This window comes from Mytilus galloprovincialis, chromosome 4 (genome assembly GCF_965363235.1).
Source record: "Mytilus galloprovincialis chromosome 4, xbMytGall1.hap1.1, whole genome shotgun sequence".
Taxonomy (NCBI): Eukaryota; Metazoa; Mollusca; class Bivalvia; order Mytilida; family Mytilidae; genus Mytilus; species Mytilus galloprovincialis.
Window position 1 is genome coordinate 67,090,905 of NC_134841.1, and position 15,271 is coordinate 67,106,175.

At 33.7% G+C, this 15,271-nt stretch overlaps 1 protein-coding gene across 2 annotated transcripts; it reads right to left on the reverse strand.

Moving 5' to 3' along the window:
* Positions 1 to 9,463: 9,463 nt before the first annotated feature.
* LOC143072770 (uncharacterized) lies at positions 9,464 to 14,254 on the reverse strand. Of its 2 annotated transcripts, none has more exons than XM_076247865.1 (4): positions 14,166 to 14,254; positions 12,257 to 12,332; positions 10,584 to 10,975; positions 9,464 to 9,772 (listed from the first exon to the last, which is right to left on the reverse strand). In XM_076247865.1, exons 2-4 carry the CDS (start codon positions 12,324 to 12,326, stop codon positions 9,752 to 9,754), a joined length of 483 nt encoding a protein of 160 aa, XP_076103980.1. In that variant the 5' UTR covers positions 12,327 to 12,332; positions 14,166 to 14,254; the 3' UTR covers positions 9,464 to 9,751. The 2 variants fall into 2 exon arrangements, with proteins under 2 accessions (XP_076103980.1, XP_076103979.1); XM_076247864.1 differs by lacking the exon at positions 14,166 to 14,254 and adding an exon at positions 12,640 to 12,745.
* Positions 14,255 to 15,271: the final 1,017 nt, after the last annotated feature.

The window sequence follows — 15,271 nt, forward strand, 5'->3', positions numbered from 1 at the left end:
AGAATTTTATTATTTTCTCGAAAGTACCTTCATTCAATTCAAAAATATTTAATGTTAAAGTTTCACACAGCAAAAATGTAACAAGTACAGCGTCACCTCTATTCATGGAACTTCGGAATATAGGAACCGAAGTGATCCCCTTTCTCGGAATATAAGCCTCACTATGGGTTTTTGATTAATTGTCTTAAAGCGTTGCAGTATACATGGAAATATCGGACAGCCTGCGTCCGTCTGGTCTTGTTAGCACTGTCATGTATACAATTTCTGCCAGCTTTTTGTGAAACTTGTATCATCATGCAGCAATGTCTTTGACTATTGCGAAAATAAGTCCTGATCATCTATTTTGAACCCATTGGAAATATAAATTATAACTGAAATTCAATTGCATTTGTTTTGAAGCTGTTATTTCTCCAGATATTTTGTATCTTCGATAAATAAAATAAGTGTAATGCTGGGATATAGGTACTCTCTTCTTGAAAATAAAATTAAAATATTTGTAACTAGATGGAGAAGGTACTTATTAGCAAAGAAATGACAACACTCCATTATACAAATACAGTTTTTATCACGTTGTCTTTCGCGTCACAGGAAACGTTATCAGGATATGATGGTTTAATTGTCAACTTTGCTCAATTTCAGACTAAACATGCGGACTTGTTACATATATAACCACCCGCTATGCTTGTCGCAGCCGACGACAAGCTCAGTGTACGACGTAGACTTTTCACGAAAAAGTAGAGAACACTTTTTTTGCGATTTATCCATCTTGTTAACATTCACTAAAGGATCCTATAGGAAAGACCACGATTACTGCTTCGTAAATGATTGGACGATATTTTTAAATCCTCATCCTTGTAACATTCGGATACCACCGTTTGTATCTGCTGTGAACACATGCAATCATATATATTTATTAAAAAAAAAAATTACGCAAAATGACGTGGATGCTTGAGCATCTGAGCATACATGCAAGCTACGCCACTGCAAACAGCATATCGAATCTGAGCAGATAGTGAATTGCTTTAAATATAAGAAAAGTACGTAGAATTCATAGTAGATTCAGACTTTTACAAAAGATTCGAATAAATATATTAAATGATCTATTTGAGTAAATTTAGTCCCTTTTTATTCAAAATTACAATTCATTGAAAAAAGAAGCTCAAGGCTGATGTGCTGTTGACCAGTTTTTCTTATTCTATGTTTATTATTTGTTTCATTTTCAAAATTCAAGTGTACGCCCAGGCGTTTTGACGTAAGCGTAGCTACGCGCATGACCACCCAGGTTCCTGTAAATTTTTGACTCCACAATACAAAATAACTGATGCCACAATGGAAACGGGATTGTTGTATGACATCAATAGTTAAAGTGGGACAGATTATCTGGTCAGCCGACAATAGTAAGTGATATTAGGTGACTTGAATCTAAGAGTCATTTGATTAAATCAGTTCCAATAATGTATTGGACATACATAAATATGTTAGGTTTTTCTGTTGATCAAAACGTTTTTGCGTCGTATAATGGTATGATGTTGTCGTCGTCTCTTCGTCCGAAGACACATTTAGTTTCCAGACAATAACTTTAGTTTTAGTGAATGGATTTTTATAAATTTTAAACAGAAGGTTCAATAGCACTAAAGGAAGGTTGGGATTGATTTTGGGGTCGTATAAAGCTGTATCCTGCGGAGCATCTGGTTGTAATATGTACAACAATCAAACATCAACCCACACAAAAGTTTAAACTGAATGTAATTGAAAGACATAAAGCAAAAAAAAAGAAAAATATAGCGAATTTTGGAGAATTTATATTATTACACGTACATGCATGCATTTGAAATATTTAAGATATATTGTTTCAATTTTTTTAGTTTTAGGTTCCACCTAGCTACCATTTTAGAAAACTGGGATTTCAATGCTAGTCTATTAGAGGGATATTTGATTTTTCATGGATGTTCGTGAAGGACCTGTAGTACAAAGTATATCACTGGATTTAGCTCTTTATCTAAGTGTATTATTAAAGTACTTTGCTTTAAGCTCAATTCATTGTTATGCAATTCATTCTTTGTGAAATAAAGATTTGACACAACTCTCATGTACAAGGATTTGTCAAAGAAGTATCACCTCTATGTACAAGGTAAGTAATAGGGAGATAAAAGCATTCTATTTCGATTGTTCATTGACCAAATTTAAAGAAAAAAATGACTACAATTTACCTGACAATGCTACTCCCGCTACTAGCAATATGATGCTAGGTTGTTTTAACACATCTGTTCTGCCTACTGATGACTCGGTCCTGAGTGTAAATGGTCCTTCAATTATGTTTAAAAAATATTATAAGGCCTATCTGGCCTAATCGATTTCTCAATCTTATTCAATAATTAACTGACGAGATGGTTTCAACTACAACGAGGAGTGCGTCAAGGAGGTGTATTATCAGACGTTCTTTACTTATTTTTTATCAACGACTTACTTAATGTAAAATGAACAAAACGAGTTACGGTACAATTCTCTATGACATAAGAGTCTCATGTTCTGTACAAGCGGATGATATAGCTCTGATGTCTCCTACAACCCAAGGAATGCAAACCCGGCATAATAAACATTTGCCAGTTGCCTTCAAGTTTTCACCCAGTAAGAGTCATATATTACTATATGGAAAGTGCCAAAGCAACACTATTGATAGATTCTTTCTATTTTTCAAATTTCAAATATTTTATTGGACAAAGCACATATGATACAATGGTTCAGAAATACCAATCGTCAAATCTACTATACATGTCGGTATTCTCTTAGAGAGTAGCTTTAATTCTATGGAACAAACGATGAATGTGTGTCATATGTTACGTGCAACTACTATTTCGATTATACACTCTGGTGTCCATCCAGCTATCTTGAATACATCTACATGTTTAAAAATTGTAAACCAATTAGCTTATACGAGGGCACTATATGGTTGCGAACTGTGGAACAATCTTACCAAATCTGAATTACTATTGCTCGAACGAGCTCACAGATTCGTATGTAAAGCAGTACAAGGATTGCCTAAAAGGTCCAGATCAGACAAGTGTACCAACCTTCTTGGATGGCTCTGCGTTGAGTGTTGCATTGATAAATGCAAACTTTTATTTTTCGGCAGATTTATATGTAGACTGAACTCAGCTCACCCACCAAAGCAGATAATGATGGTCAGACTGCTAGAGTTTAAATATACATGTGTGGACAATCAGCTTGGTTTCATTCCTGATATGTATAGACTATTTATTAAGTACAATCTATTGCAATATGTTGTAAATCTCATTGAACTTGGATCTTTTCCTTCAAATATTGTCTGGAACAATGCAGTGTCGCAAAACATTCACAAGACTGAACAATTGAAGTGGCTAGAAAGGATTTCAAACGACAGCGATTTTAACTTTTTCAAACTTATCCATCCAGCCATTTAGTTACATAAAGCATGGATAATTATGAAGAGATATACAGATTTAAAAGTAGCTTCAAAGTACATTATCGACTTGTGCGCTATTGTTCGTATTGAAGCTGAACAACTCCTATGTGAAAAATGCGGTAAACTGTTTTACAAACGTTTTAGAACATATACAATGCGCATGTGATTTTGTTCTTGATTACAGAAATGAAATGTGGAGAGACATTATAAACATAAACCCAATCCAGTTTAGTGTCTATATGGACAGCCTATCGTCTCTAGAATTCACAGCCACTCTTCTATCCTGTGACACTATATACGAGCTTGATAACGACGAGAGTATTGTATTCTCAAAACTTTGTGTCCAGCATGTCTACAGCACATGTAAACTGTTTTATCGACAAACTGCTGATCATTAGCGACAATCAAAATTGCTTAAATATGTGCCTTTGATACTTTGAACTGTCTAAATATGTTGTGTTTTTTTTTTTTGTGTTTTGTTCTAATGTGTATATATGTTATGACATAATCTCTGTATAAGAGGAAATAAAGTCAATAATAATAATATTTCATTGTACATGTTCAACATTTTTCATTCATTTGTTTCTTTCTAAATTTGTGTGAATTATATTCATTATTACAGTAAATGTTAATTACTACACTTTCATACCACAACAAATACTGTATTGGTACATATATCACTTATATTTGTATCCATATAACAAAAAAAAATGAAAAGAGAATAAATTGGCATAACCTTTTGAATACTATTACTTTTTAGATATTTAGACATACATGTATATAAAGACTAATTAAGCTGTTGATAATATCCACTTGACATGTTTGAAATTCTCATAGGCGGATCCAGGGGGGGGGGGCCTGGGGGGCCCGGGCCCCCCCTTTCGTGGGAAAAATTTGGTTGATTATATAGGGAATCATTGAAGCATGACTGGAGCGCCCCCCCACCCCCTTAGGTCAGTCAGCGGGCCCCCCTTAGGCAAAGTTCTGGATCCGCCACTGATTCTATCAGATTACTTTTGGAGCAGTTTTGAGTCTTTGAAGCATGCTCACAAAGGTTCATTTGGTGAAATCATTGTCATTTTGATCAAAATTTTTCTTTGCTTCGACCAGATTTGGAGGGGATATTATCAAAGAATTGATAAAAAATCGGCACAAAGGTTCTCTTCCTAGTTCATATAGCCCCAAGCATCATGTCAGGTATTGTCATTACTAAAAACCAATAAATGTATCTAATATGAGGAACATTTTAACAATTTTTTTTACTATGATACTGATGATCCACCACAATGTCAAAATAATATAAATAGTAAGCAAATACATATAAAAAAAGATGTGGTATGATTGCCAATGAGACAATTCTCCACAAGAGACCAAAATGACACAGAAATTAACAACTACAGGTCACCATATGGCCATCAACAATGAGCAAAGCCAATACCCCATTATCAGCTATAAAAGGCCCCGAAATGACAATGTAAAACAATTCAAACGAGAAAACTAACGGCCTTATTTATGTATAAAAAATAAACAATACTATCCACACTCATCTGTGTTCACACTTGTTAAGAATATTTAGGTATTTGCCAAACCTCAGGTCAACAGAGTGAGCGTCTTCTGCTATACATGCCTCACCCGACAAGCTAATCTATTTTGAGTTAGTTTTGAATTATATAACAGTGAATAGTACACCAAGTTTTAAGATCAGACGTTTTCAAATGTAGAAGACAATACAATCTTATCATATCAATACAATTACATAGCTATGTTGAGGGAACAACATGGGAATGGGATAACTATCTTGTGGAAACGACAAAGCATCTTGAGGGAACAGCAATAGCAAGAAATATCTAATTGCACAATAGCAAGAAATTTTCAATTGCACAGTTTTGCGCAATAGTAAGAAATATTCAATTGCACAGTATTGTCCCGTTTTCAAATTGGTCTACATTAAGGTCCAAAGGGTCAAAAATTAAACTTTGTTTGATTTCAACAAAAATTGAATTCTTGGGGTTCTATGGTATGCTGAATCTAACCATGTATTTAGATTTTGGATATTGGACCATAATAGGTAAATGTCCAATTTAAATTTTTTAAGTTTTTAAGTAAGTTCTTAGACCACATTCATTATGTGCCAGAAACCTATATTGTGTCAACTATTTAATCACAATCCAAATTCAGAGCTGTATCAAGCTTGAATGTTGTGTCCATACTTGCCGCAGCTGTTCAGGGTTCGACCTCTGTGGTCGTATAAAGCTGCGCCCTGCGGAGCATCTGGTTTAATTTCTATTCATTTGGTTATCTCGGGACTGGTTAAGACTATACCGTAATAATTCTGCTCATTATTCATCGATGTCGTATTGTGGACTACAATACTTTAACCAAGGTCATTTCATAGATATTTGTGGACCGAGCAATAGTTAAGCCCTTTTCAAATATCCGTAAAATTTTTACCTAAAAATTTTCCCGTTTTTCTATGTCATATGAATTAAAATATACTACAAAAAACTTGCATTTGCTATTTTCTATCAATTTCAAGTTTAGTTTCCACAGCGGTTTTACTAATTTATTTGACCTTGTTTATGAATTCCCTACTCTGCCTTCGTGGTCATCATTGACATATTTTACTTTTTCTCTCTTTTTTTTTTTGGAGGGGGGGGGGGTATCCCAACACTATAATAAAATTGAGAATGGAAATGGGGAATGTGCCAAAGAGACAACAACCCGATCATATAGCAGACAACAGCAGAAGGTCACCAGCAGGTCTTCAATGCAACGAGAAATTCCCGCACCAGGAAGCGTCCTTCAGCTGGCCCCTAAACAAATATATACTAGTTTAGTGATAATAAATGCCTGCTTAACTCCAATTTGTACACAAGAAACTAAAAGTTAAAATAATACAAGACTAACAAAGGCCAGAGGCTCCTGACTTGGGACAGGCGCAAAAATGCGGCGGGGTTAAACATGTTTGTGAGATCTCAACCCTCCCTCAATACCTCTAGCCAATGCAGAAAAGTAAACGTATAACAATACGCACAATCCTCCCCATGAGGGGGTTTAGTATCATACCATCATAACATATATGAGAAGAACATAACCCGTGTCATGCCAGCAAGTTCCAACTGGTTTTTAAATCAATGTGTTTAGTTCCGATGCAAAGACCCTATAAGTGAATCAATATTAACTCCAAAATATGCAATCTTTAATGACCTGACAACAGTATTGTAACTATATACCTTCTTAATAAGTCTATTTAAAGGTTTTGTTAGCTTCTGAGGTGAATACTGACGCATATACAAACAAATGGATAGCGCTGTTTTCTTCTCAAAACCAGTGAGGCCGTCCACAAGGACCAACAATAGCATCTTTTTCGTGCGATAATAATTCCCCCTCTTTCTTCCCAAAGAAAAAGAGAGGGGCCTTTACCATAGCATGAAACTATTAGCCGTGTAAAACAGCGAGACAATGTTAGCATTTAGAAAAAAATACGTATAAAATGAAAGATTTACAATAATGAATGCGAAGTGTTTTATTGAATCTTAATATATGTAAATGTGAAAAATATTCATTTTATTAATTTCAAATGCAACGGGTTACCCACCTCCCCATCCGAATTATTTGCATGATGAAATTAATAAAATGACTTTTCATAACTTTATCATTGACCAGTTAAAGTTCTCAAATACTATCAAAAAATAAATAAGATTTTATAAGACTTTTACAAATAGCTTATAATTATACATGTAAAAGATCTATAAAAAGAAAAATGGGGGTTCATGGGCAAAATTTTTTAAGGCATTCAAATGGATAAAACCAGAGGATTCCGAAAATCTAAAAAAAAAAATCCAAAACATGATAAGCAAACATCCTTAACGTCACAGTCAAAGTATATATATCTTGAAAGAAAGACAATAAAAAAATCAAAGGTAAAACATTATTTTTGATACCAATAATGACCAATCGGTATATAATTATATAGCTGCTTGGCATGTATACAGCTTGCATCCTCTAGAAAATGCATGCATGAACTATTTTCCTAACAACAAATCAATCATCTTTCCGAAATGGAAGGAGGAGTAAAAGCACTATCAGTTGTTGTCAAGATAAACACAGTCATTATTCGCTATTGTATTGATACTAACAAATCAGTGATTTGTGTACCCCCCCCCCCCCCAACCGTGACCCCATTAAAACCCCGATTTTGTTGATATAATACACAAAGCGTGTATGTCAATATACATGAAGTGGCCGTGAGTGACATATCTAGAAATTTTCACTGACTGTCTTAGAGGGGTCGATGCAGTCTGCTCTGGTTATTCTCTATATAATCAGCCCATATATTTTTTCATTATATGTCTCTGATAATACCCAGGCTTCACAAGTGAAAATCGGTGAATGTTTTTAGAATTAAGGAATATTAACAACCAACAAATAAAACAAACATATATATAGCTAATATTGTTCAGTATAAAATCCTGTACAAAAGGATCATCGTTTGAATACTTTAAAAAATTATCCAATTATTCCCACTTGGCTGAATTTTGTATTATGAAACAATTTATCCAAGACCATTTTATTGAAAACATAATTGCTTCGTATTGTATTCAACAGAATATTGGAATCTAAACCCAACGGAGACAGACACCTTCTAAGAATAGCAGCTTATAGAAGACTTTTCAATAGAGTTTTTAACACTCCATAAACAAATTATATAATATACTATTAATAGAAGCTTCTTCACAACATTTCTAAACGAATCTCTTGATGATCGTAAGAGCATAGGCCAGAAGAACCGAACAATATGAAGTTTAACATTTAGATATGAAGCGAAAATAATAAGTTTTCTTGTGTAATTGATAAAGCCAACTTTCTGCAGGTGTGCAGGAGTACTAAGCATTCAGCTCATCAATATTAAAGTGTGTTCCTATATAATATTTTTTTCCAGAAGAATTTGTAAGTGAGAAAGTACTTGATCGAATTTTTAATTACAGTTTTTAGTTTTACAGTATAATATATATACATATGTCAACGTTGTTGGCTGCTTTGTCAGAAGGTGCAAATACAGAACATTTTCCTATGAAAGTTGCTTTAATATAAAAAGAAAAAGATGTGGTATGATTGACAATGACAACTCTCCACAAGAGACCAAAATGACACAGACATTATCATCTATATGTCACAGTACGACCTTCAAAAATGAGAAAACCCCATACCACATAGTCAGCGATAATTGTTTTTACTTGGAATAAATGTCTTACTACTGATGGACAGTATTTGAGATATTTGCCGGTACACTTATATGTATCTATATATATTTCACTTTCATTCGGAAACAATTATTTCTTTTAAATTTTAATTAATTTATTTTTTAGTGGAATCAAATTTGGTCACTTCCCTTCTGGAACAAACACATTTTCAATAAATTTATAATGAAGCAATTTATCTAAATAACAAAAACAATCCACCATACCAGATAAATGGTCGTCACGTAATGATCTAAATCGAGAATAAACTAAAAAGTAAAATAACAAAAATACCGAACTCCGAGGAAAATTCAAAACGGAAAGTCCCTAACCAAATGGCAAAATCAAAAGCTCAAACACTTCAAACGGATGGATAAAAACTAAATAAAATTAAGCATGACAATGGGGAATGGGTCAAAAAGACAACAACCCGACATAAGAGCAGAAATAACAGCCGAAGGCCACCAATGGGTCTTCAATGCAGCGAGAAACTGTCTATTCTTGACTTAGTACAGGCATTTTCTTGTGTAGTAAATGGTGGATTAAACCTTTTTTTTTTTGCTAGCTATAAACCTCTCAAAAGGTCAAATTCAACTAGGCTCTGTTACATATATATTCATAAAAATTAAACTATCTTTGATGAATAGTTTCTCATTGGCAATCATACCGTATTTTCTTGTTTTCATATTAAGTAGGCTAGAAAATCAATACGTGTTTTGTTTTTCAAAGTGTCTCTGCAGTTTCTTTGCTCCCATCTGACCAGACAGTAATAACATACAAATTAAAAAAACGTATATTTATTTACAAGTAAAAAATAATTCTGTGTGTACCCGTTCGATATCTGCCCTCATCGTCTTACTACAAGCACTATATCTTTGTGTAGTAAGACAAACCTCTTCACAAACCGGCTTGGGAAAGCTACGTCAGTAAGATATACCATGTTTCATAATCAGCGTATTTCCGAAGAAGTCGCATTCACTGTACAACAGTTAAAGCCTTTACATTTTTATTATTAATTACTAGATTTCTGCGATCTTGTTAGTCAATTGTTTCATTGTCTACGATCCACTTAAACCAATGGTCTAAACATCTGCAAGAAAAAAAGCAAGTAAGCCATTATATAAAAAGGAGATATGGTATGATTGCCTATAAGACAACTATCCACCAGATTCTATACGAAGTCGGGGTGTGTGAATTTATAAGCAACCGTACAGACTTCAACAATGAGAGAAACCCATTCGATATTGTCGGCTATAAAAGACCCAGGGATGATAAAATGCGAGATAAACGATAGAGACATATTGAAACTAGTGTCTTTGTTTGATAGAGCATACTATGAGATATTATGACTGTCTGAGGGATGGCATTATTTAAGAAGGTTGTTTTATTTCTTATATGTCCGGATATTCTACTGCCAGTTTCTACATTTCAATATATATACAAATGATTAACAAATACGAGTATACTTTAGTCCATCATTTTCACACCCGCACAATTGTGGAATACTTTTCGGGGTAAAGTTTTTAAAATATTATTTACATATTAAAGGGGTATCTATATTTGGTGCATCGGATAACGTATAACATGATATGTAGAAAACCTTTTTTTACGCCTAGAACTGTGTGTGCTCAGGCATGCTACTATAAAATTTTGGTGACATATTCGTCAGTAAAATTTTTCAACTACAAAGGTAGCCCATTATAGTAATGCATGCAGCATGAATCAGATGATGCTGCTTCCTTGGTTTATCTAATAGAATTGATATATACTTTCATTGGATTAACCCCAGTATTGATTCAAAGAACTTTAGAAGCTGTTATTATTTCTGCTTCAGTTTAAATGACGATAAAACTTAAAATATGAAATGATATATCTATATAAAAGGTAATTAAAATGCTTACATTTGCTGATCGTCTTTGTCTTAAAGACCTCCTTCTGCGTTTTCCAGCGAAATCATATTGCCCGCCTCCGAATCCTCCTCCCATACTACCTCCTCCTTGTTGCATGTAATTACCTCCACCCATTCCTCCTTGCATTCCTCCATAGCTTGGCATGCCACCCATGCCACCCATCATTCCTCCTCCCATGCCCATGCCATAACTTGGCATTCCACCGTATGCAGGATATCCACCATAACTGTCATAGCTACTACCAGATGATGATGACTGTGGGAGATGAATGTAAGTTGTTTGTGGTTCGCTTTTCCCCCCTCCGAAAAATCCTCCTCCACCCATTATCTTTGGTCCAAGTAAAGACCCAGCTCCAAACATTGCAACGAGAGGTAAAAGTGCAGCTATAAAGAAATAAACATGTGCGTGAATTAAACTTAATAGGTAAAAGTTACATATTAAAATGTTCACTCTTTAGCTCAAAATATTTATTTAATGAAATGTAATGGTCACTGAATCCAAATAATAATAAAAGGCTATTTTTTAAATTTTAAGTTGTGACGCCTTATTGCGTCAAAGCAAAAAAAAAATAGCTTTTCAAGACGTCATTATTATTTGGACTAAATGGTCACTAAGGAACTTAATTAATGATATTTTCCGGTAGCCTAGGCCAATATTATTTGGACTAAATGGTCACTATGGAACTTAATTAAAGTTATTTTCTGGTAGCCAAGCCTATACATGTGAACGATTTGTAAAAAAAAGTTAGTAGAGTTTATTGAAGCAAGGAATAAAAAGGCAATGAAACCAAATAGTTCTCGGAGTGAAATACGTTTTTAAAGTTCAAACATTGGTCCAAGAGATCATCAAAATCAAAAACCAATGAAATTAATATATAACCATCTGCGATTGTTCCCGCGTAAGTGTCGCATCAATACATTACTATAAGTTGCAGGATCTCAACCTTTAATCGCAAAGTGTTCCCGCGTAGGTGTCACATCTATTAAAAACTACAAGTTGCAGGATCTCAACCTTTAATCGCAAAATATAAGGATCTTGGAGAGTTTAGATATTCATGCTAGTTCAAAGGAACACCATATATATCATCTACCCTTTTGACGGAAACCTAGGGGAATAATAACCATGTATTTAAGGTTCGTGTTTCATTTTAAGTCTAGTCGATGATTTTATCTGATTTGAGAAGAGATTTTACTGGCTGATTTTACAGGACAAGGAACGATATCAAAACATGTATGTTTTGTTAGAATATTTACGTTAGCTTCCCTTTTATATTTTATTTCAAAAGTCTAGTTTCATTTATAAGTCGTCCAGAAAATACATGAAATATTTGCCACTGGACGTTAATCAATCAACTAATACTCATCTTTGACTAAGTATTGACTATCTGACGGCGTAACAGATTGCGGAGAAAATTGACTGAACCACAAGTGGTAGTAAATAAAGACAACAGTAGTATACCGCTGTTCAAAAGAGTAGTAAAATATGCCGAATTCCATCTCTTGTATTTCAAACATTACAGTTAGCTGTTTGGTTTCAATTGTTATAACCTGGTGAAACAATATTGCTATGCTCTAAGTAAAAAATTTGAAACTGAAAATCTAAACAAATAAAGACAAATATTAAAAAAAAACTAAATCATTGTAAACAAACTAAATCATACTTACGGAGAGGAGCACGAATTGGTGTTATCAATATCGCTAATAAAAATAGTCCAAGGAAATATGTTGGTTTCATTGTTGCCTGAAAAATAATTATATTCGGAATTTAGCATACATTTGTATTCGGAAATTAGCATACATAAGTACGTCAAAGATACTTTTTCCTTATATTTCAATAATAATTTCTCATTCATTCGTCTTCTCAATTTGAAATTTTCAATTCAATTCTTTCTAAAGTTTAAAAGAAAAGAATTTTAGTCGATATTACAGCCTATCGTCATTAAACTCGAATACATTGTCCTATTTCTAACCGTAAACTCGAATACATTGTCCAATTTCTAACCGTTTTTCAAAATTTAGTTCAAACTAGAATTTCACGATTGAAGTACCTGTATAATGTGTATCAACTTGATTGTATGGCAGTAGTCTTTAATTCTGAAGATTCTCAGATTGATCATACAAATATATAAAGTAAATAGGAAGTTCAGAAACTTATAAAAAAATTTGTAAGAAACATTAAACCAATCAAAATTCGAACTAATGTTGTCATCCATGATTGATGAATGGGAAACATATAGTACCGCGGGTGTGTTTACCTTAAATGGCACGAAAACTCGATCGAACCGATTATTCGTACTTTGCTCAGTTACGAAACATGAGAATATATATCTTTATATAAGAAATTTCAAAGTATCTAAAGGGATAACTAAAGGTTCATTTGTTTATGTTTTAATAGTCAATAACAGTCATTCATATCATTATTTTGAGGATATAAGCATTTCTGTATTTATGAATTACTTAACGGAGTATTTATGAATGACGAAGTACACATAATTGAGTTGTCAATTGACCTCCTACAAGACGTTAACTGAGGTGTTGAAATGACAAACGTCATAGGGGTAAACAACAACCAAAGTACTGACGTACTATTACCTCCGATGAACCCAAGATCTGATGGCTTGCCGATCCTTGAATTGATTCAGAAAATGGATTAAAGTGCCTGTTCAAAATAACAGGCGTTAGAGACGAGGGCAAAAGGGGAAGGGGGACTGACTACTTGTAGATGTTTCGACTAGGCAAATGAATCTCCCACATTTTTCAGTCTAATCATACTCATTTAAAGTGTTCACAAACCGTGACTGCGCTTTGATATGTATGACTTACACTTTTTTTAATTGATATACATAATGTTATCTTGTTAGCTTTATCCACTGAACTGCCCGGAGCCAATTTAGATTTTCTGTCTTTCTCTGGGGTTTTTTTTGAGAAGCTAAGCGGAAAAATAAAAGTCTTACTAAAAAAAAATGCCATGAGTTTTGAATGTCGACCCATTGGTACCTTGTGCCTCCTTTTTAATGAGTACACGGTCGCGATAATCTTATATCCATAACATTAAAAAAAAATAATTATAAGTCATTTACAAAGTTGAGGGTCTTAGCACCAATGTCTTGAAAACATGGTCTTTTTTCAGATTGTAAAGGGTTTAAAAAAAGATTTCATGAAAAACTGTGAGCGCTCTTAAATCGGAACTTTTTATTAGTTGCTTTTGTGGTTGATTTCGATCTGAGTCAAACCCATTTTGTTGAAGCGCTTTGGATAAACAAATACATAATGAGTTATTTCAATTTTAGCATTGGGTAAATACCGCTTCTGGTGGACTGTAAGTCGTAAAAGGTATTACCAGCATCGGCACAAAAGCAAATGAAAATTGCAATGTTGTCTTCGACACCAATTTCGTCGTATTATTTTAATTTTAAAACAAGTCACAATCACATTACATGGAAATAAAGATGAATTCATACTGTCAACATTCTGTTAAAGAGTTAACTAATTTTCAAAATTGGTCTGGATCCAATTAAAAGAAATGAAACAACATGTCTTCAAGGAACCAAATGTATTGTAAAAGTAAACGTACCCTGAAGACCGGATAATTCTGTCGTGATAACACACAGCTTAATTATACTAGATATGTCTTCCGTCATGTCATAGATGCTTGTTCATTTTTCGACAACTTGATTGACGGTTGGAAATCTTTTGGAATAAATTCCCTTCTGATGTTTATTTTTAGACTTACTAGTAGAATATAAACACCGATGATAAATCGTGTCACAGCTTTAATGACGTAAACACCAAACGACCACACCAATCGGATGTACTCAAATCCCAAAGCACTAATGGCATACCATGCATACATTACATTGGCATGAGCTGCCATTCCAGGTCTGTATTAGATTGGAAAATTGAGTTAGAGAATGTTCCTGTTTAATGTGGTTTGACAGGTAATTCCATAACTGTGCAGCACTGAAACGAAATGATTTCACCCATATTTTGTAGTTTTAACTCTGGGTATGTCAGCTGTATCTTTAGATCTAAAATTATAACGTCGAGTTTTGATATTTATTAGGTCATGAAGATAACTGGGACTTTTCTTGTGTACAATTTTAAATGTTTCAATTCCAATGGTTCTAAGTCTGCGAATTTTTAAAGATGGAAGTTTAGAAGTCAAAAGTAAATTTTCAAAGCTACTTATATAGTCTTCAAATAGTAGTATGTAAGACAAATAATTCTAATGTTTATATGCTTATGATTCAACACATTACTGCAACTCTTAGATATTTTTTACAAGACTTATGTATATTTATACTAGGTATAACTACCAGAGTTAACTGAAACTACCCATAGGCGGCCCGAGACAACCCTTTGTGGGGATATATATATATAGGTAATCACTGAAGTATGTCTGTAGCGGAACCCCTCTTATGGTAGTTAATGTTCCCTTATAAAAAATTCTGGATCCGCCACTCCTGCCTCAGGTCAACATTTCGGACTTTATACATAAAATTTGTGACTGTAAATTTAATTTAAAAAAGTTCGACATACAATCATTTCATATACATGCACATGTACTGCTAAATAGCGTTAATCCAGGAATTGCCAAAATTTATGTTTAACCAGACACAAATTACAAAAACTCATCAAATTATAAATGGCCTGCAAGCATGCATGCAATCTGTCTGACAT

Coding starts and splice junctions, on each gene's coding strand:
- LOC143072770 (XM_076247864.1), bottom strand. CDS start 12,708: ATGATCAATCTGAGAATCTTCAGAATTAAAGACTACTGCCATACAATC. Junction 12,333..12,639: donor AGTTGATACACATTATACAG/GTACTTCAATCG, acceptor ATTATTTTTCAG/GCAACAATGAAACCAACATA. Junction 10,976..12,256: donor ACCAATTCGTGCTCCTCTCC/GTAAGTATGATT, acceptor ATTTCTTTATAG/CTGCACTTTTACCTCTCGTT.